Source organism: Nyctibius grandis, chromosome 10, assembly GCF_013368605.1.
Source record: "Nyctibius grandis isolate bNycGra1 chromosome 10, bNycGra1.pri, whole genome shotgun sequence".
NCBI classification, from domain to species: Eukaryota; Metazoa; Chordata; class Aves; order Nyctibiiformes; family Nyctibiidae; genus Nyctibius; species Nyctibius grandis.
The window spans coordinates 23,203,290-23,223,129 of NC_090667.1; the positions used below are offsets into that span (position 1 = coordinate 23,203,290).

General features: G+C 57.0%; 1 protein-coding gene across 1 annotated transcript in view; it reads left to right on the forward strand.

Annotated features, from left to right (window-relative positions):
• The window catches only part of PLXNA1 (plexin A1), a 121,623-nt gene that overhangs the window by 47,708 nt on the left and 54,075 nt on the right, over positions 1–19,840 (forward strand). Inside the window, exons 4-9 of the mRNA XM_068409722.1 lie at positions 3,815–3,955; positions 6,080–6,180; positions 6,645–6,768; positions 8,837–8,990; positions 9,625–9,724; positions 18,896–19,010. Coding sequence (XP_068265823.1) covers positions 3,815–3,955; positions 6,080–6,180; positions 6,645–6,768; positions 8,837–8,990; positions 9,625–9,724; positions 18,896–19,010 — 735 coding nt within the window. The remainder of the gene's footprint in view (positions 1–3,814; positions 3,956–6,079; positions 6,181–6,644; positions 6,769–8,836; positions 8,991–9,624; positions 9,725–18,895; positions 19,011–19,840) is intronic.

Here is a 19,840-nt window from a genome sequence, read left to right on the forward strand (position 1 = left end):
AGGAGCCGTCTCTCCTCTGATGTGTTGTCTCTGCCCTCCCGGTGCTTTCGCCTTCCCTTGCCTTTCATATGGGTTTCAGGTCCCAGCCTTCAGGTACAGCTCTGCACTCATGCTGGCTGTGGTGGGGCCTGGGCCCCTCACAAGCTTCTGGATGCTTCAGCATCGTGCTCTGTAAAGGTCCTTGCCCTCATCGTTCCTTTGCTGACGTTCTCCACGGCTGGCCTGGGAGGTGAGGGACCTCTTGGGAAGGTGAGATGCCGTTGCATCTCCTGGCCTTGCGCTGCCTCCATCAGCCCGCTTGGCTTCTGGCGGACCAGGTCTTAAACCCTTCCCTCTTCAGAGTGAAGTTGTGCTGGGTGCTCACCCCGTGGGGTGGGCTTCTTCCTCGGGTGGGCAGGGCGTGCATGTGGGTTTCGGGCAGAGCAGCCTCTGTGCTTTCTTTGAGATGATTCACCCCCATGGGGAGCTTGTAATTTCTTGTCTCCAGTCTCCTCCGTTTGCTTAGTGAGGCAGCAGCCCAACAAGCCAGGCCTCGTTCCTGCTCCTCCACCTCGGCACGGCCCCGGGGCCCACCTGCCCTGCAGGGCTCCTGCCAGCCCCTCGCAGGAGGCAACGCCGCCGAGCCGCTGCCTGGAGCCAGGCCCAGGCAGGCAAGAGCGAGGGCAGGAATCCTGAGTGAGAAATTAGTGCGAGTAATTATTAGTATTGAGTAATTATATCAGCGTCAGGATGAGGAGGAGAAAGGTTAATAGGGTTATTTATTTATTTATTTATGGTAAATGTCTTTTCCCTTGGGTGGGAAGGCAGGTGGGGTGGGCAGGAAGGAACGTGTTTCCGAGGGGGGCTGCTCTGATTAAACATCAACCTCTACCCCTTCCCCTGCCCTCAGCTACCCCGTGGGTGCAGGGGGGAGGGGGAAGCCGTCCTTCCCCACAGTCTGTAAGAGATGAGGTGGGAGGCACCTTGTGCATCCCGTGCACTGCTCCACCACGTTGTGCTCCAAGCAGCCCGTCCCCTTCCCGCCAGCTGGATGGGCAGGTTCCCGTCGGGCTGGTCCCGCTGGAAGGGCCCTGGTGCTGGGTTCCCACCTCTGCCTGCGCAGTGCTATGGGCAGTTGGGTCCTCCTGGCGTGGGGTAACATTGGGGTCTGTCTGCTGGTGACCTCCTGGTACTGGGGAGGAGCGGCAGGATGGGTTTGCCTACCGCTGGCTAACTCAAGAACTCCCTCGTGTCCTGCCTTTTGGCCAACCAGGAAACAGCTTGATTGCCAGGTCTTCCAAATTGCATTTTCCTGAATCCCAATCCCATCTCTAGAGCATCCTTAGCAGGAGGAGAGGCTCTGGAGAAGAGAGTTCCCATGTGTGCATGCCAGGGGTGGCCCCGTGCTCCCCACCAGAGCACCCTGACGTGTGGCAGGCTGGGCTCCAGCCCTGTTTGACTACCGAGAGTATTTTTAGGTTCTTCCTGGAGCCTCAAATTAACTGGAAGTGCTTCACGTCTGTTGTTTTTTTTAATACATCTCTTTCCCAGCACTGCGCAGTGCAATAATGTAATGGGGAAATTACCCCGCTAGTTAAAAATTACTGCCAGCGCGACATCCAGCCATAGATCTATTTTAGAACCAGGGTAAAACTATATCGATTATTCTGCACCGCAACTGCGGCCCATAAAAGGGTTGGAAAGGTGCGTTTGTCATGTTGCTGTAGCGATGGGGGGAGACGGTGCCTTGCTGCCGGGAGGGGGGATGCTCCCCGTTACTTTCCTCCGGAGAGCTGGCTTGGGCTGGACTTTGTAGGGGAGAAGCTGGGAGCCAGGAGGGGAGCGACGTGCGAGGGGAGGCAGGGAGGCAGGATTGGGTCCTGGGAGTGATGCTGGGTACCGTGGGGCAGGGGGTAATGTGAGGCAAGGGGTGCCACGTGGCCCCATACTGCAGGTGTTTGAGGCTTGACCTCCTCTGATATTTGGGGTAGGAGCAAATGTGGTCTTGGGCAGAAAGACCCCCCTCAAAAAGGGCAGGCAGAGGCGTTAGGACAGGCTTTCGGCACCTCGGTGGTACCCAAGGTGGGGTGATGGGGAGCAGAGTCTGCTCCCCATCTGGGAGGATGGGGAAAGGATGCTGAGAAGGTGCTGAGAAGGTGCGTAAGTACCAGGACTGGTTTGGGTTATGGCAAAGGCTCTTCAGTCCCACGGCAGGACGTACGGGGGGGTTGTTGGCTGTGCCGTGGGCTCCCAAGCGTTACACCTGGCCCTGCAAGCCCTGTCCCCATGTCCCCTGGGGAGAGGGCGGCCCCTTTCTCGCCTGCGCAGGACTCGCCGCTCTCTGGTTGCTCAGGGGTCTGTTTCTTAATTAAATACATTTGTTTTGTAAAACTGCCTAAAAATAATCCAGGGCTGGTGCATGCAGGAGGCTGGCGGTGAATCAAAGGCGCCGCTCTAATTAAACGGGCCCCGGTTTGTTTGTGAGCCGCATACATTTCCATGCTAATCAGCTGCACACCGGGATCCTGCGTTCCTGGCCCTGTATCCTCCTGATTGGGGACTATGCAAATGCCGGTGGCGATTTATTGCAGGAGGGGGACGAGGCGGCCGGGGTGCTGGGGCGGCTGCGTGGGGGGCACGAGGGCTTGGGCATGGCTGCGCTGGGCCGTGGGGGTGGGCGTGATGGTCGGGGCAGGGCTGTGGGATGTGTTTTGGGGGATACTTCGGTGGATTTGCCCCTGTGCCGTGGGGGGATCCTGAGTCCTGCGGCTGGGACTGCCGGACCGGCCCCCCGTGTGTGCCGGCGGCAGCATGGAGCTGATCCCAGGCAGCACTTGCTCCGTCTCGCTGGGCACGCTGCTTCTCCACCCATTGCTTGTTTTTTTGCAGAATGTGCTGCTGGTATGTCCCCCATCCCATCCTACCCCACCCCACAGGAGCAGACCAGACCCACTGAGCCATTTCTCTGGCTCTGTCTCCCCTGAGGCTGCCCCATGCCGGGGGACAGCCCAACTCTGGGGACATCGATGGGATGGCGTTGGCAGGAAGCGCCTCTTCTCGCGGAGGTGGCAATCAGGTTACGGCAAGTAGCGCAGCCGAGTGTAGCTCCTGCTCGGTGGGTGCCTCCAGCCCCGTGGGGCCTCGTGATGTGGTTATCGCCGGTACAGCCAGAAACCGGTGTACTTAGGAAGAGCTTTAACGTAATTGTGAGCCGTAAGGAGATTAAAGCCTTCGCCACGTTCCTGCTCGGGGAACAAAGGCGCTTTCTGAACCTCTGTTGACCCCCAGCTTCCTTGAGACCCTCTTGACTTCCCCGGTCACGAGCCCGAGCATTTCCCCTGATGGATGGGGAGACAGGAGCCCTGCCTGCGTGCACCACAGCATCCTGCCTGCTGGGGCTTGGTGTGGTGCGGTGTGTGAGCCACTTTGGGCACCGCTGTGGCAAGACGAGGTTTACTGCTTTGCTACAAGCTGGGGGCTCGTCCATGACATGCCGTGCTCCAAGCTGGGGGGGCTTTGGGGCCGAGTGGCAGTGGGGGAAGCAGGGCAGTGCAGAGAAGGGCCACGGATGTGGCTGCCCTCTCTGGAGAGGGGTGAACGCTGTCAGCGTAAACGTTGGCCGAATGCAAAAAAGGGAAGAAGATATTGCAGTTTGTTCCTCTGGAAAGGGTCGGGATGTTTGCAGTGTGGCTGCTGCTTTGCCGTGCTGTGGTGGCCGTGGCGTGGCCATACTGGTGTGGGACGGAGGGGTGACATTCCTAACGGGACATGTTCCCCTTCCCATTCCCTGGGGCGTACATGAGACCGTGCTCACCCCCCTTTGCTCTCCCCGCAGATCCTGGTGGACTTGACGGCCGAGAGGAAGCACCAAGCGCTGCAATACGAGAACGTCGTGGCCCACGAGGGCAGCTCCATCCTGCGAGACCTGGTGCTGAGCCCTGACCGCCAGCACATCTACGCCATGACCGAGAAACAGGTAAGGGGAGGGAAGGGCAGCCCCTCCACTTTCCAGACTTGGCAGCCCACGTTGCAGCCCCAGCCTGCAGTCCCGTGCGCTGGGTAACCTTCTGGGCAGCTCCTCAGCGGGGTCTGGCCTTCGCTTCCTGGGGTCGGGGCTGCCTGGGGACTCCTGTCCCAGGGAACGGTAGCAGCTCCTCCTGGCTCCACTATGCAAAAGCCCGGCCCGGAGCACAGACCCTGTGGCCCTGCTGCTCTTCTCCTTGCTGGGGCCGTGCCCCAGGCAGTAATTGTTAGCAGCAGCTGCTTGAAATCCCCGTGGTCCCAGGGGACAGAGGGCTTCCTGACCCTTCCTTGCTGCGAGGGGCTGGCCATAAACCTCCTCCCTGTTCTGGCCATCCCCTCCCGAGCAGGGTTTTTGCAGGTCAGCAGAAGGTCCTTGCTCCAAACGGCTTTTTCTCCTCTGGGGTGGATGCTTTTGCACCTTGGGGTGAAGGGGACAGTTTGTCCTCAGACCCCCATGTGCACACCTTGGTCCCTGCCTCTGCTCCTGCTGAGCCAGCCGGAGGTACAGACCCGATCCGGATCCGGCACCGCTATCCTGGCAGCACGGCTGGGGCTCGTGATAGGAAGTTGTGGTTGGCTTTGCGAGTGTTTGTGTGATCCCTGACCTGCCGTAGAGGTTGCTGGTGTGAGTTCATCCATCCACGAGCTGCACTGGAGCGGTTGAAGCAGATTCATGCCACGGTGGTGGCACTTTTCGGATCCGGTGTCAGCGCAGACGCACGCCATGCACGCCATGCCCGGTGGGGTGACGTGTGGCGGCCGTGCTGGGACGTGGTGTGCCTGTGTCTCGCAGCAGCTCTGCTCCTCTGCCCAGCAGGGATGTGTGTGCCAGTCGGACCGTGGCAGAGCTTGGAGCGTGACAGGTCTCCTGGCCACCAGCCCGCGGGCTTGGGAGGGAGAAGGATGCTGGAGTAGGGCCGTGGGTTTGTCTAGACAGCCCCGTGGGGACAGCAGAGCCCTTTCCCTCCACCTCCTCCCGGTGTCTGTCTCTGGTTTCTGCTCTGCTGCAGGAAACCTGTGGCTTTCCAGGCGAGGCAGAGACTGGGTTTGGGCTCCTCCGTGTTTCTGTCCCAGGCCTGGCTCAGCTAAACCTCCCCTCTGCGGGGGAGATGTTGGAGACGTGGTTGCGGGTGGGGGTTATGCTGAGCTGGACTGGGCATCTCCCCCAAGGGCCACTGTGGTTGCGGGGAGCCGGCACGAGCCTGTGTGGGGTCTGCCTTGGGGGACCTGCTGCCGACCCCCTCACCACCTCCTGCCTGAAGTGATGTTGGGGACAAACAAATGGGAACGCTACAGGTATCTTCACTGGTATGCAAAGAGGAGGGTACTGGTTGGCCAACCTTATCCCAGCCCTGTAGGCATCACGCTGAGCCCATCCCCTGCTGGGCTGGGAGGAGAGAGGGCACGCCGGATTTAGCCTTCAGTAGAGAAGTTTGCAAATTTTAATTAACGAGTGAGTCCTGCCCTGTGGGAGCAGTAGGGAAACTGAGGCACAGGCAGCTGCCTGGCGCTGCCGGCTCCTCGCAGCAGGTGAGCAGGCAGCTCCCTGCTTCCTGCACCCCCTCCCCGTCCCCCCCTTCTTCTCCCCTCTCCTTAATAAAACCCGCTCTCTTCCCTGCTATGGCTCGGTGTTATCAGAGTGCTGGTGGAAAGTAATTAAATGAACAGTTGTAACAGAGCTCGAAGGGCTTGGCGAACGAGGGGATTTTAATCAAATCTGGAGGAGCAATTAATAAAGGATCGGTAACCCTTTCGGAGCGGGGCTGCGGCAGCCACGGGGCGCCTGGAGCCGGTGTGGGGCTGGGCCGGCGCAGCCCACTCCCACGACCCTGCAAAGGTGCAACGGTGGAAGGAGCTTGGTTGCGGTCAAAGCCTCCCTGGGGTGGAGGTGTTGCCTGCAAATGTGCTCCCCAGGCCTGGGAGAGGAGCGGGCGGTGGCGGGGGGCTCAGCCTCCTCCCGCCTCCTCTCTAACGGGCCGGGGTGAGTCTGTGCTGGGTCCATCTCTGTGGGTCTGGGTGTGGGCACAGCAGGGAACATGCAGCCCGTCCCCCTTCACTCCCTGCCTGTCCCCCGCAGGTGACGCGGGTGCCGGTGGAGAGCTGTGAGCAGTATGAGAGCTGCGAGCTGTGCCTGGGCTCCCGGGACCCCCACTGCGGCTGGTGCGTCCTCCACAACATGTGAGTACCGCGGGATCGTCCCTGGGGCCACGCCAGCGAACCACGGCTGGCAAACCATGTCCCCACTGCTGGTCTCCTTGGGGACATCCCTCCTGGACGTTGGCCCTGAAATGCGGGGGGATGGAGAGGTCCAAGGGGTCTGTCATCCCTTCCCACAGCGTCCAGGCTGTGCTCATGAGCACCCATGCATGATGGAGCTGCTGGCAGGGCCCACTAATCCTGCCCATGGGCTCCCGCGTTCGGCATCCTTCTGCCAATAAGAAAAACTGAACGTAAAAAACCCTCAGAAGTCCCCAGTGCTGTCTCCAGGGGAAAGCAGAGCTCCTGTATGCGCTGTGGGCACCCAAGGTCCCTCGCTGGGCATCACCTCCATGCCAAGGGTCTGTTTGCCGTGGTGTCAGCCCAGAGCCGCGCAGGACCCCGGGGGATTCTCCTCCTCACTGTGGTGGTTTCGTCCCCTCCAGATGCTCGCGCAAGGACCGGTGCGAGCGGGCGGACGAGCCCCAGCGCTTCGCCTCTGACCTGCGGCAGTGTGTCCAGCTCACCGTCCAGCCAAAGAACATCTCGGTCACCATGTCGGAGGTCCCGGTAAGCCACCTCTGCTGCCCACGCACCCCTCCCCAGCCACCTCCTGACCCTCTGGAGGCGATGGCCGGGGAGACAGCAATTAAAATAAGTAACGAGTGTATGACAAAGAGGGAGAAAGGGGAAGAGAGGTCCAAGACAAACAAAACATAGCAAAGTGCAGGGCATTGATGAGGGCTGGCCTATTGATGGAGATAATAAACCAGCTGATGATTATTCAGAAAAGACATAAGCGAGCAATAAATATTTCTCCATAATACAAACAACAGCATTGGGGCTGCTGTTCGTAGGCCAGCGATCCATCTAGCTCGATAGCCTGTCTCTGACCCTGGCCTGCAGTAGATATTTTGGGATGAGCCTTTGATGCACAACTTGCTGCTCTCTCTGTGCAGGCAGAAAGGATGATGGACTTCCCCCAAGTCTTTTCCAGGCCATTAGCACCGTGATGAGAATACAAAACAGTGTATACTAGCAGTAAAGTTTTGAAAACTGCCAGGTCTGGATATCTGGCACTCAGGAGTCCTAAAAGAGTTGACCGAGTTGTTCTGTGGCCTGAGGATATTTATAATAATATGACTTTGTAATAAATAAGTGAATGTTGAGAAAAGTGCAGGAAACAGAAAAGGTGTTTTTTTGCCCAGATGCAGAAAAGACCAAATGGTCAGAAACTGCTTAGTTTGACGTTAGGTTTAGAAAAACTAAAGGAAAAAACTAGTGCAGGATACAACTGATGAAGAATTAAGGATGGGAATATAATTAATGCCAGTCAACGTGCCTTTATGTCAAACAAACCACATTTTGTTCTTTGATGAAATTATGACTTGAATTAGAAGAGGGACTGCGGGGATGTGATGTCTTCAGGATTCTACAAGGCGTTTGACTTGGTACAACACAACATTCTGATTAAAAATTAGCATTATACAATATTGATAAAGCATGCGTTAAGTGGATTAAGAACTGGCTCCGTGACAGATCTCAAAAAGTCCTCGTCAGAGGGGAATTGTCATCGGATGGAAACAGTTTGGAAAGTGCTTCTGCAGGAGCTCATGTTTGTTGGTAACATGGAAATAAACATGAGATGGCTGTGGATGGGACCTCCAGGGTGCTGAGAGTGGCAGGGTGGTGCAGGGTGAGATTTCTCTGCAGAGCAGTTGGGTCTGAGTGGGGCTGGTTTAGCAGAGAAGCTGGGGCTTGATATTGCTGAGTCTAAAGTTAGCCATGGAGGAGAAGACAGGAATTTGCCCAGTGTCCTGGAAAGCGGTGCCAGGGCTGAGCCCTCACTGCGGGGCTCTCGATGCTCCTCGGGCGAAGCTGGGAGGTGGGCGGCATTTTCCCCTCTGCGGGTCGTTATCTTCCTGACCGACTGGTGTGGTCAGCATGGGGATGCTGCGCTGGGGCTGGAGTCCAGCTTTGAAAGGGGGAGGCCGAGAACCTCCCGTAAACATCATGTAAATGAGCTGAAGGCTGGAGAAAATGCCTTGCAGTGAGAGGCTTCCAGAGCTCAATCTGCTTAGCTTATCAAAAAGAAGATTAAGAGGTGACTTGATTACAGAGTATAAGTGCCTTTACAAGGAGCAAATATCAGGGACTAAAGGGCTTTTTAATCTATCAAGGAAAGGCATAACAAGAACTAATGGCTGGAAGCTGTGAAAAATTCAAATTAGAAATAAGGCAAGTGTTTTGTAGAGTGAAAACTGCTGACCCTGGGAATGACTCTGTGAGAGAAGAGGTGTGTTCCTCCCCTCCTCGGCTCTCCGGAGTGGATGCCTTTCCGCGAAGCCCGCTAGCCCCTACGCTGTGCTTGGTCTCTGTAGAGGTGAAGGCAGAGGACGGGAGGCTGCGAGTCATTCCCTTTTAACCCATGTACATCCTCTCTCCTTGCTTGAACAGGGAGGTCTGTGGATGGGGCTCGCTTGCAAAAGCCTGGAGCAGGTCTCCCCACCCCACGTGGGTGGTGGAAGAGAGATTGCACCCCTGGTCTTTTCTGTTGGCTGGACTTACCTATAGCAGACAAAGAGTAGTCTTTTTTTTGCTAGTTTTCTGTGTTGATGCTCTTGCCTCTCCTCCCCAGCTGGTCCTGCAGGCCTGGAATGTCCCAGACCTCTCAGCAGGAGTCAACTGCTCCTTTGAAGACTTCACTGAGTCTGAGAGCCGCATTGAAGATGGGAAGATCTACTGCAGCTCTCCCTCTGCCAAGGACGTCATCCCCATCACCAGGGGCCGCGGTGAGCTTCTGCCCCGGGGTGGGAAGAAAGCCTGAGACAAACCTTGTCCCCCTTGTTGCCTCACAGCCAGATGTGGAGGAGGACAGTCCTCGTGTGGTAGCAATCCCCAGCCCCCGAGCAGGAACTGAGTTGGGTTCTCGGGGTGTAGGAGGAGAAGGATGTTGCTGTTCATGGGGGACTGGTCCTTGCTGTCCTCCAAGGCATGGGCACAGCTGCTTGCTGACACTGTAGTGGTCTGTGCACCAGTCCTGGGCACCCTGGCCTCATTCCCACCTACGGACCATTCCTGGGCAGATGTGCTGTAGGTAACTGTGGGCTCTAGGGCATTCTGCTGACTACAAAACTGTTAAGCTCCCGCCCAGTGCCACCAGTACAACCCAAGGCACCTGCCTCCGTGCCAGCAGGTTGCTGTTAGCTGTAGGGGCTCAAAGTTGTGCTGGGGCTCTGCTGGCCTGTTTGGTGGCAGGGTGGGTGGGGGTGAACACTTTTTATTGCCAGATTTGGGGGATTTTGTTAGTTAACTGGGATGGATGGTGATGCCCAGCTCCCTGCAGCCCATCAGAAGCCTTAGGCTGAATGCGGGGCCGTTCACTGTGCCCTTTCTGATGCCTTTTTCTGCCTGGGTCTTTCCCAGGGGACAAGCGAGTGGTGAAGCTCTACCTGAAATCTAAGGAGACGGGGAAGAAGTTTGCCTCTGTGGATTTTGTTTTCTACAACTGCAGTGTCCATCAGTCGTAAGTGGCCTGGGCTTTGCGAGCATGCTCTGGGAGCGGACTGGGGCAATGTGAGACTGGGAGAGAGATATCAGCTTTGCGGGTGCTGATGTTGCAAGAGGAAAGGGCGGTCGAGTACTGTGGTGTTTGCAGTGAGAAACCTCCTCCTTTTGCCCTTGTAAACTGGGACGGTGACCAGAGCACCCATAGCTGGTCTGGCGTGTGGGAACGTGTAGCATCAGGGCAAAACCTCACTTAAAAACAGGGCTTTGGGTTTGGCAAAGCTTGGGAAGAAAAAGTGAGTTTACTGCATTGCAGACTGTAGCAATCCATGTGACCAAAAACACCAAGCGTCTTGTTATTCCTGGAAACAGTTAATAGGAGTGACTGAGCGATGCAAAAGGAGAAACCTGTGTTTTCCTTTGATGGTACCTGCTTGCCAGGCTGGCTGGAGAGTGAGCTGGAAAGTTACAGCAACATGGGATGGAACATGCTGGATGTTCTGGGGCGTTTACCCAAGAATTTCCTAACTGGAAGTAATTGTGAATCTGCTTTCTTGTCAGGCTGCCTTGAAATCTACTCTATGTACGGGTTTTCGGGCAGTTGGAGATACATATGTGATAAAATAAAGGGGGTGTGTGTTATTGATGTGCTATCTAAGCAGGGTGTCTAAGAGCGAGCTCCTGATGGGGATCTGCGGACGGTGTGAGAGATGGCTGTGCTGCGGGAACGTTGGAGGAGGTGCTGGGGTGTGTTTGGGCAAAGAATTTGGAGCTCAAGAATGCGAGCGATTTCATTACCCTGCCAGAAGCCTCCCATGGATGGTGGCTCCGGCTAATCAGTAACTACAGATAAGCAAATGCAGAGGGATCTCTTCTGGACGGCTTTCTGCGAAGGGCCTAGGCTGGCTCGGGGGGGCTCTGCTGCAGGTCGCTCCCCCAAAGCCTGTTCGGATTTTCCAGTTTGATGAGGGAAAAGCAGGTGAGATGCAGGCGCCCCGTCTGGGTACCTGCGGCGAGCTCCGAGGGGGATGCGTCAGAGCAGAGCCCCTGCAAACCCTCTGCATCCCAGGGGCTTCTGCCCTGCCCACTCTTCGCACGGGGAGCGGGTCTCGGCTCCTGGGAGCGCTGTGCCGGTGAGGGGGAGAGAGTTTGCAAACTTGACTTTCTCCCTCACCTTGACTCCCGAGATGAGCTTTGTCTCCCTTCACGTCATGTGGTTTCAATAACATTAGCTCAGCTTTGGCTCGGGCTGGCTGCGTGTCATTATTTTGCAAATCAAAAAGCAGATGTGACTTCTATTTCTCTAAATGAACGAAAGAAGACTTTTAAGTACAAATGACATCGGATTCGGTCAAATCGGGGCTCCAGCATTTTGGTCCAGCGGGAAGAGGTGGTGAGGGAATTGGCATTTTATTTTATGTGCCTGACACAAGAGGGGGGGAAAAAAAACCCCAACTCCCCCCCAAACAAACCGACAACAAAGAGCCCTGACTGATTTATTACTGCGTTGATGTTTAATTTTGGATGCATTATTTAAAAAGGCTAATTATGGATGCATTAATATTTATGGGCTCCGGTTGGAGCTGATAGAAAAGTCCATGTTCTAGGCTGGTGAACATTATGATTATTTTCTTTATGTCAAGAATTTTAGGGTTTGGAGGCAGTTTAACTATGTGACCTGCAGTCGAGTCATAGCCAAAGAGCATGACAATACCTAGGATGATGCAATACTTTTAAATACCATTTGCAGACAGGCGTCTTTAATGGATCTCTTCGGAGTTAATAGCCTTTCAGATTCAGGTTTCATATTTTGTGGAGGAAAATCTATACGTCAGCCTGATAAATTCTGTATTAGGAACAATATGCTTTTCCACGAGGCTAATGTTTTTCCTGTGGAGTTTTCTGATCACTGTGCATTATTTTTTTATATTTGGGTGGCTTTGCTTTGGTTGGGAGCCAGGGGCCTGCACGTTGAATCATTTCTCAGCTGAGGACGAAACGTTTAGGTGAGATTTTTTAGATGGCAAAGGAGAGATGGGAGGATTGTAAGGCAGTTCTTCCCTGGTGTCAGCTGGGGTAGCTCCAGGGAAGCCAGCGCAGCCCCACCATGCACACTGGGGAGAATTTGACCCTTCCTGTTTTCAGCAGCTGCCTGGAAAGGCATCAGCAAATCGTGCTGCTAAAGCCCTTTTGCAGGCAGCGAGGTTGATCCTGCTGCTGTGTGAGCATCCCGGCTCTCTTGTTTCCCACTGCCTTGCAAAACTCTTCTTCCCGTGTGTTTTCAAGGACTGCTGGAACCAGCCTGGTCCAGGGAGGGGTGGTAGAAGGGAAGATACGTCTAATCCCTTCTTGTGCGGAGAAGCAGGGGTACAGAGGAGGTTGTGCTGCCTGTATTGTTGGCTTGGTCAAGACCGAGGGGGTGCCTTCCAGGTAGGGCCCTGTTGCTGTCCTGTCTGTTTATAGTGTCACCTGGTGCGACGGGACTGTCCCCATCACAGACCAGCATCTCTGGCTCCTGGGGTGCTTCTCTGTGCGCGGTCCCTGGGAGCCCTGGTCTGGGACTCGCACCCTCTCTGGGGCTCCATTCCTTGCTCAGGCAGGGTCACCTGGCAAGCTGCTGGGGGTCCCAGCTTGGTGTCCTGCACCCCAGCAGCCTCGGGGCTCCCGTGGGGCTCAGGCAGGCATTCACAGGCTGTGCCGTCTTTTGGGCGCCTTGCTCCTGAAGGCTTGTGCCTCAGGCAGGGGCTGTTTCTGGCTGAGCTGTGAGAGATGCGTTGGACGGGGGAGTGGAAACCTGGAGGTTGATGCAGAAAGATGGCTCCCCTGCAAAGGGGGACGTGGAGGGATGAGGGTCACTGCCAGCCCATGGAGGGCGAGGGAGACAGGGCTGCCTGTGCAGGCTCAGCTCCTGGTGACAGGCTGTGGTTCCTGCGGTGGAAGATGGGGTGGAAAACCCCATGGCAGGGGACCGCGGTGGGTTCCCTTGGGCGTTTCCTATGGGGCACCGATCAAGCATTTAAAGACCACTTGGTGCCTTTGATTGTCTAGTGAATCAGCCCGTGTCCAGCGAGTGCACGGGCAGATGTTGAGGTCGTCTTTGTCAGCGTTAAACTCCCTCTTCAAAACATTAGTGGGAAAATGAGTCCCCTTTCAAGATAAAGATGTAACACCAGGCTCCCTGCCTGCCTCTGGCAGAGCCCGCTTGCCGGCAAGGTGGGAGAGTGGGGAATCTTCCTGGGAAGCCAGCGAGCAATTCCAGGGAACACCAAGGTGTATTTCTTCCCACTATTTCCATGTTTGCACTCTCAATTTCTCCTCTGCGAGCTCTGCTCTGTAAATCCTGTTGTGGTTTGGCTTTTTGGAGAGCGTGACTGTGGGGAGGGGGCTGGCAAGGGGAGGGGGACGGGGAAGAAGACGAGAGCCTTCAGTGCTTCCTTCGATGCCGTGGGAAGGTTTTGCAGCGCTGCTGGTTTCTCGAGCACCAAAGTGCCCGGCTTGTCACCAGGCTCCCCGCCAGCATGACCAGCCGTTGCAGCGTGGAAGCAAAAATCCAGGCGGTGGCACAGGGGAAGGGGAGAAAATCACACGTCAGCAGGTCTGATGCTGAGAGGGGATCCGAGCAGCCTGGAAGCCTGTGCTGGTGCATGGCCACGCTGTGTCTCCTCTCCGGGAGGTGGTCATGGTGGTACCAGCCTCGTGGCTGTGCCTCACTGCAGTGATGGTTGTGGCACCCAGGTCCCATCGGCTGTGGGGTGCTGAATTTCTCCGAAGCCGGACCAAGGGGCAGACATGCCAAACGGCTCTGACTTCTCCTGGCCAGAGAGATGTGACTCTGCTATGGCCCTGTCCCACAGGTCAGGCTTTCCCTATAAGCCTCTGTTAAGTAAATGGGATTTTAATGCATGTCCCAGGGGCTGGGATCAGTGGGGCTGTGCCGGGAGGGCAGGGCTGGGCTGCTCTGGGGGCCGGGGCACCCGTTGGCACCCGTGGGACGATGCCAGCCCTCATGCCGCGGGCTCCTCGCTGCAGCCTTGCCGGCTGCCTGCACACGGTGTGGCTGCTCCCCCCCTGGCCCAGTGCTGCTCATTTCCAGATGCTTACAGATGCTTTCTTTTCAGAGGCATGGGCAGATGGCTGCAAGCAATTGAGTGAGTGTTTGTGAGTTAGCATGGCTGAGCTGTGAGGCAGTAACAGATCCGTGTGTGTTCCTGGGCTGGGGCAGGTGGAAAATCCTGTAGGATGGCCCTAGAGACTGCTCGGGATAACCTGGTTTGTGTCAGATTTGTTGTGAAGGAGGAGGGCTGGTGCAGCCTGGTGTTGGGTTTCAGTGAGGGGAGGCAGCTGAAGGTGTTTCATGTGAATTACCTTAAAAACCAGGGTCTGATTGTGCATCCTCCAGCCAGCGTGATGGTGGATGCACTGGGCCACCCTGCAGCGGGTCTGCCTGCCCAGCCCCTACCCTGTGAGTAAGGCCCTTGGCAAAACCCGGCAGGAATGGAAAAGTGTCGGGCTGGCATGAAAGGAAGGGCAGAAATGGATTGAGATGGGTGGGGATGGAGGGAGGTGAGAGCTGATCTCCCACCCCGCACCTCTCCCTGCTTTGGGTCTGGGCACTGGCTGGGAAGGGCAAGGCTGCACACAGGTCAGTGGAGGGGCTTGGGGGACACTGACCATCTGTTCCTGCTACTCTTCAGGATTTCCCCCCCCATCTCTGGGGCAGAGAGGTGGATATAAAGCCCAAAGCACTGCAGTTCAGCCCCTCACCCCTGACAGCTGTTGCTCCAGATGCAGGCTGTGTCGGAGCTGAGTAGTCGCTAAGGATGCACCCTCCTTGCCAAGAGGAGGTCTGAGGAGCAGGCGGGGGGCTTGCGGGCGGGCTGTGCTCTGCATACGCAGTTGCTGTTTCCATCAGCACCATGTTTATCATTTCCCTTCTCAAAGGACCTCCCCTGCTCTGCTCTTGGTGCCGTTCAACTTGCTCCCGTCCCTTCTCCCTGCCCTTCGCTCCGTGTCCTTCCTCCAGGAACGCGCTGCTCCATGGAAATAGCCTCAGTGTCTCTGTGTCTGTGTGTGCCTGTTCCTGTTCCTCTCGTGTTTGCTGCTCAGGCTTATCTCACCCCTGTGGATGCTCGTTTTGTTTTCTGCCTTCCCTGCTCAGTGCCCTGAAGAGCTCTGGGCTCCTTCAGGCACGTGGCACGCCTGGGGCTGAGAGCGCGGGAAGGGGAGTGAGCGAGGAGCCTGGGTCCGGTGCCGCTGGCTTCCCGTGCTTCCCATCGGCTGCAGCATCGCTTCAGATCGGGCATGGAGACAGCTGCGACCTTGCCGTGGTGGCTGGAGGTGCCTTCTGCAGAGCTGCCCGCATGCCCAGCAAGGAGCTGGTCGCTGAAGCCACCCCTGGGTCTGGGCTTGTCCTGCAGCGATGCTTGTGGTTCTGCGCCCACCCTGGAGATGTGCCCAGCTCTGAGATGTTCCTTCGCTGTCCTGCCGCCCTCTCTGCACTACTGCTTTTCGGCAGCTGTGTCAGGGGTTTCCCTAGTGCGGCCTCAGCAAGTTTGGGATCGGTCCTGAAAGTGGAGGGGAGCAGCTTTGGGAGGTCTTGACCCACGTGTGTAGTGAGTCAGGGGCAAGCGTAGAGGCTGTGGGGAGGCTCTGGCTTTGCCCCTGGGTTACTCAGAGGTGGGCAGAGCTGCCCTGCCTGCAGAGCTGCCTGCTCTTTCTGGGGGAGATAGCAGGCAGGCAGCGAGTCTGGGCTCGTTTTGGGATGGGGCACTCTTTGCACAGAGTGATCCTGAAGTGCAGGTCTGAGGCTGGTGCCGCTCCTCTTGCACGGGGATGTTGGGAGGGCAGGAGGGCACTGCCGATGGGTCTGACCCCCTTTCCCCTGCCCTGCCTGGGCTTCTGCGCCTGGCCCCTGTCTGGGCTGGGGAGGAGGCAGATGGGGAGAGAGCTGTGGGTCCGTGTCTGTGCTGCACCCCTAGCCTTGATTTTCTGCCTGGCTGGGCTTCTCGCAGTCCTGGCACGCTTCGGGAAGGGGGGGGACTTCAACACATGAAGGAGAGCCTCCCTCTAATTATCAGGAGTGATGAAAGCCTCTTAGGCAAGAAGTGATGAGGGAAGAGTGCCTGACCGTGGGAAGGAGAGAGACGGCACAGATGGCATCATGCTGCCGAGCAGCCTGCTCCTGCACCGGGAACAGACAACACTGACACACCCGGGATACGGCCCCGGCCACGCTGCCCAGCCTGCCCTGCAGCCGGGGAGCCCTGCCTTGGCTCCTGCCCTGGGTTTTGGACAGCCTTGCAGGGAGCTGGGGAGGTCAAATGGACATGCCAAGGCCAGCAGGACCGTGGCAGGCTGGAAATGGGGTTTCACCACGTTACTGGCACCCGGGCGCTGACTTGCTCGCCACTTCAGCGTCTTTGGCCAGCTGGGGGGTGCTGACCCAGGCAGGCTTTAAATGCAGCAGAGATGCTGTAGAGTGAGACGTGTGGCGGTGAGTGCTCTTACGGCGGCGTTTGATGTCCTTGTGGCAGATGGAGAACCTCGGCAGAATGGAGAGTGTGAAAACCATCTCCGAGGACGGGGCGTTAGAAATGGCTTGGTTAAGTTGGAAGCAGCTGGGAGGGTTGAAGTAGGAGGGGGAGAACCGTGTGGCTCGGGGTGTACGTGGAGGATAACCTGAGATGCTTTAGGTCCTTTGGCAAGTGGAGACCAGGAGACCAGCTGGGACGTGCAGTAGTTAAACGGCAAAGGAGACCCTCAGGTGAGGAGGGTCCCGAAATAGCCAAGATTTGGCTTTGGCCCTGAAGAACTGCGAAGCTGCAGCTCTGGAGGCTGGGCTGCCTGGGTCAGGGCTGCGCCGGGCACTTCACCCCACTGCTTTGAGGTGCCTCGCGGGGTGGCAGAAAGGGGACTGGGGGGTCTTTTTGCAGACCCTGAAAGACCTGGTGGCTGGAAAATATCTCCTGTGCAGAGGGACGATTTAATGGGAGGGTTGGTGGTTATGCCCCGGCATGTGGCTTGCGACTGTTTAGACCACGCTTGTCTCTTGCATGACCTCTCTGTGGCTGCTGTACTTGCATGAGGATTAACCCATGCTTCCCCTGCCCCGCTGCCTCCACATCTAGGGTTTGCCTGGGCACTGGTCGCTGCTTGAGAGCTTCTCGGGAGGGCAGGAACCATACTTTGGCTTTGTTTGTGTTCCCCACTCCCCCCACCCTCTGCACCTCCCTCCATCAAAGCAACCAGGGATAGGAGGCTACGGCTGTGCTTTTAACTTGAATTTCTGCAGCTGAAATAAAATTGCATATATTTGCATAAGGAGCATCTCAATTAGCATATTTGTGGATAAAGCTAAAAGGGCTGTTCATTTGGAAGTGAAAACGTGAGCGAAACATGGAAATGACTTCCAGCCCCCTTTGCAAGCAGCTTAATTAAATATTTCCTTAGTGTGTGCGCATGGATTTGGGAAGCTCTCGCTGTGTATGTGATGGCGTGTGAAACCCCAGGGCGGGCAGGGAGCGGTGCCCTGGGTGTGCGCTTGCACCCTGCGCTGCCCGCACCCCACGCTCCCTCGTGTGCCATCCCCGCGCCTCCCAAGTGACAAGTCTGCTGGAGGGCGAGGGTTCGGTGTGCCAGGCCCTGCCACCCGAGGGTCTCCCTCTCCAGGAAGGTTTTCTTTCTGCCGCCTCGCGCTGTGATGCTGAGTTTCCCGGTCGTTTCCCAGGGGGGAGAGGCAGAGAGGTGGCTGTGATCTAGTTGAAGATGTCCCTGCTCATGGCAGGGGGGGTTGGACTAGATGATCTTTAAAGGTTCCTTCCAACCCAAACCATTTTATGATTTTGTGATTTAGGAGCGGGATGAGGCTGGGCAGGGCTGCCTGCCTTCTGCCAGAGCTGTGTTCTGGAGAAGATCCTGCCTTTGTTTAAATATAATTGCTTTGAGCCCGATCCTGTTCATGCTCGGATCAGTGAGAGCAGGTATGAGCCTTCTAGGGAGAAAAATGGTGCTGCTGCTTTTTTTTTTTTTCCTTTTTTTTTTTTTTTTTTAAACCCAGGCTGATTATTGTTCTTGCCTTTGAGCTTATATCTCAGCAGCTCTGCCGTCTCCTCCTTGGCAGGGCAGCTTGGGTTGCACAGGACATGCCTGGTGCAGACCTGCCCTGTGAAGACTCGCTGTATTAATGCAGGACCTCGCTGCTGCCCCGGGACAGCGTGTCGGGGAGGGCTGTGGGCATCCGCAGGATCCCCTGTGCTTGCACACAGGGATGCCTCGCGGTGCTGGGAGCGCATGCTTTTGCGGGGGATTAGCAAGGGGACAGGCTGTTGGGATGCTGCTCGTGTGAATGGTCGCACAAGGAGGGGACTTTGTGCGTCCCCTCCTGCATGGGGGAGAGGCATCAGGTCCCTGGGGCTGGTTTCTTTGGTCGAGGGGTGCAGAGCACGGGGCTGCCAGCATCCCCGGGTGCCCGAGCACATCGCTCGGGAGAGGTGGGGAGAGGGGCGCGTGCACAATCCCACTGCACAAAGAGCCTGGAGAGAGGCTGGGGGGAGAGATGGAAACATCTCGGGCTGGAGGGAGGGGGTGGGAGCACACACACGCACGCGCGGCCACGGAGGGCTGAGGATGAGGGGGCTGAGGGAGGGGGTCACACACAACCTATTGTGAGCGGCTGAAAGGCGCTACAGTCCCGAAATGTTAATCTGACCCAACCTTTCGCCAGTTATAATTTTCCTCTCAATGAGCGTGCATTAATCTGGCCCTTTCTCCCCTGTTCCCCCGCGGTGCAGAGCCCTTGTTCTGCCGCCTCTTGCTAAAATCGCCTTTCAGCGAACCCAAATAAAGCCCCCAAAGTCTGGAGCTTGGCCCCCGCCCGGGAGTGGGGCGGGCAGAGTCAGCTTGCCAAGCGGAGGAGGGAGCGTGGCCGCTCCAGCTGGGGCACAAACCCTGCGGTGCCGGAAAGGCTGTTTCCCCTCACCCCGCCACAGGCAACGCCTGGGGGTCTGGGGCGTGCAGGCATCTCCCCTCCCAGCCTGTGGGCGCTCAGCCCTCACCCCACGCATGGGAGGTCCTTCCCACCCAGAGATACGGGATCCCTATGGATGCTGTCCCGATGAAGCACCCCAAGAAGTGTCCCAGCAGACCCTGCCTCGCCGTTGCCCTAACCCTGCCCGCTTCTCTCTCCCTGCAGCTGCCTGTCCTGTGTGAACGGCTCCTTCCCCTGCCACTGGTGCAAGTACCGCCACATCTGCACCCACAACGCCGCTGACTGCTCCTTCCTGGAGGGACGCGTCAAGCTCTCCGAGGTAAGGCAACATGAGCCAGCTCCCCTCTCCTGTCCCGGTCCTGGCCTGGCCCCCTGTCCTACGGGGAAGGGTTTAGAAGAGGGCAAACCGCTTTGGAAACCTTCCCCACTGCCTTGCCTGGGGTGCTGGGGCTGCCTGGGAAGCAGTGGGAAGTGCCGCTGGGACCATGTGCCGGTGGGGAGAGGCTGCGTCGCTGCGGAGAGGCTGCTTGGGAGGCCGGGCGCAGCTGAGAGCACTGTGTGCTGAATGAAGGGAAAAATAAAGGCAGAGGCGCTAAAGCATTTTCCTTTGATGTTTTTGAAGGGAGCAAGCTTGAACTGTCACTGCAGAACAACTTGTTTTCAGAGAGGGGAAGGCTGAAATCCGTAAAACAAACCGTTTTGCTACACCTCACGCCACCTTCATCTCAAATGCTTTGCTGAGAAACATGTTCTTTTGCTGGGGTTCATCCTGCGCAGCATCCGTGCCACCCACGGGGAAACCTGTCACTGGCAGGGCACTTGCAGGAGATCCTGGCATCCCCAGCCTGTGGTGGCATCGCTGACTGGTTGGGTTGGGTCTGGAGGTCTGGCAAGCAATGGCTGGCTCTACAGTAAATGCTGATTCGGGTCCTGAAGGCAGAGTTTTGGAAAGGAGAGTTTCTCCACTGTCCCTGTCCTGGAAGGGGCTCTGGTTGAACTTACCTGGGTTTCCAGTTGCCAGTGCAGGGGCCCAGTGGGAAGGGTCCTGCTGCCTGCTGGTTGCTGCTGGGAGTGAAGCTGTATGCTGTCCTCACAGGAACAGCTCCCATGGATGTTGTCCTGGAGAAAGCGTTTTTCCAGATCATCTCA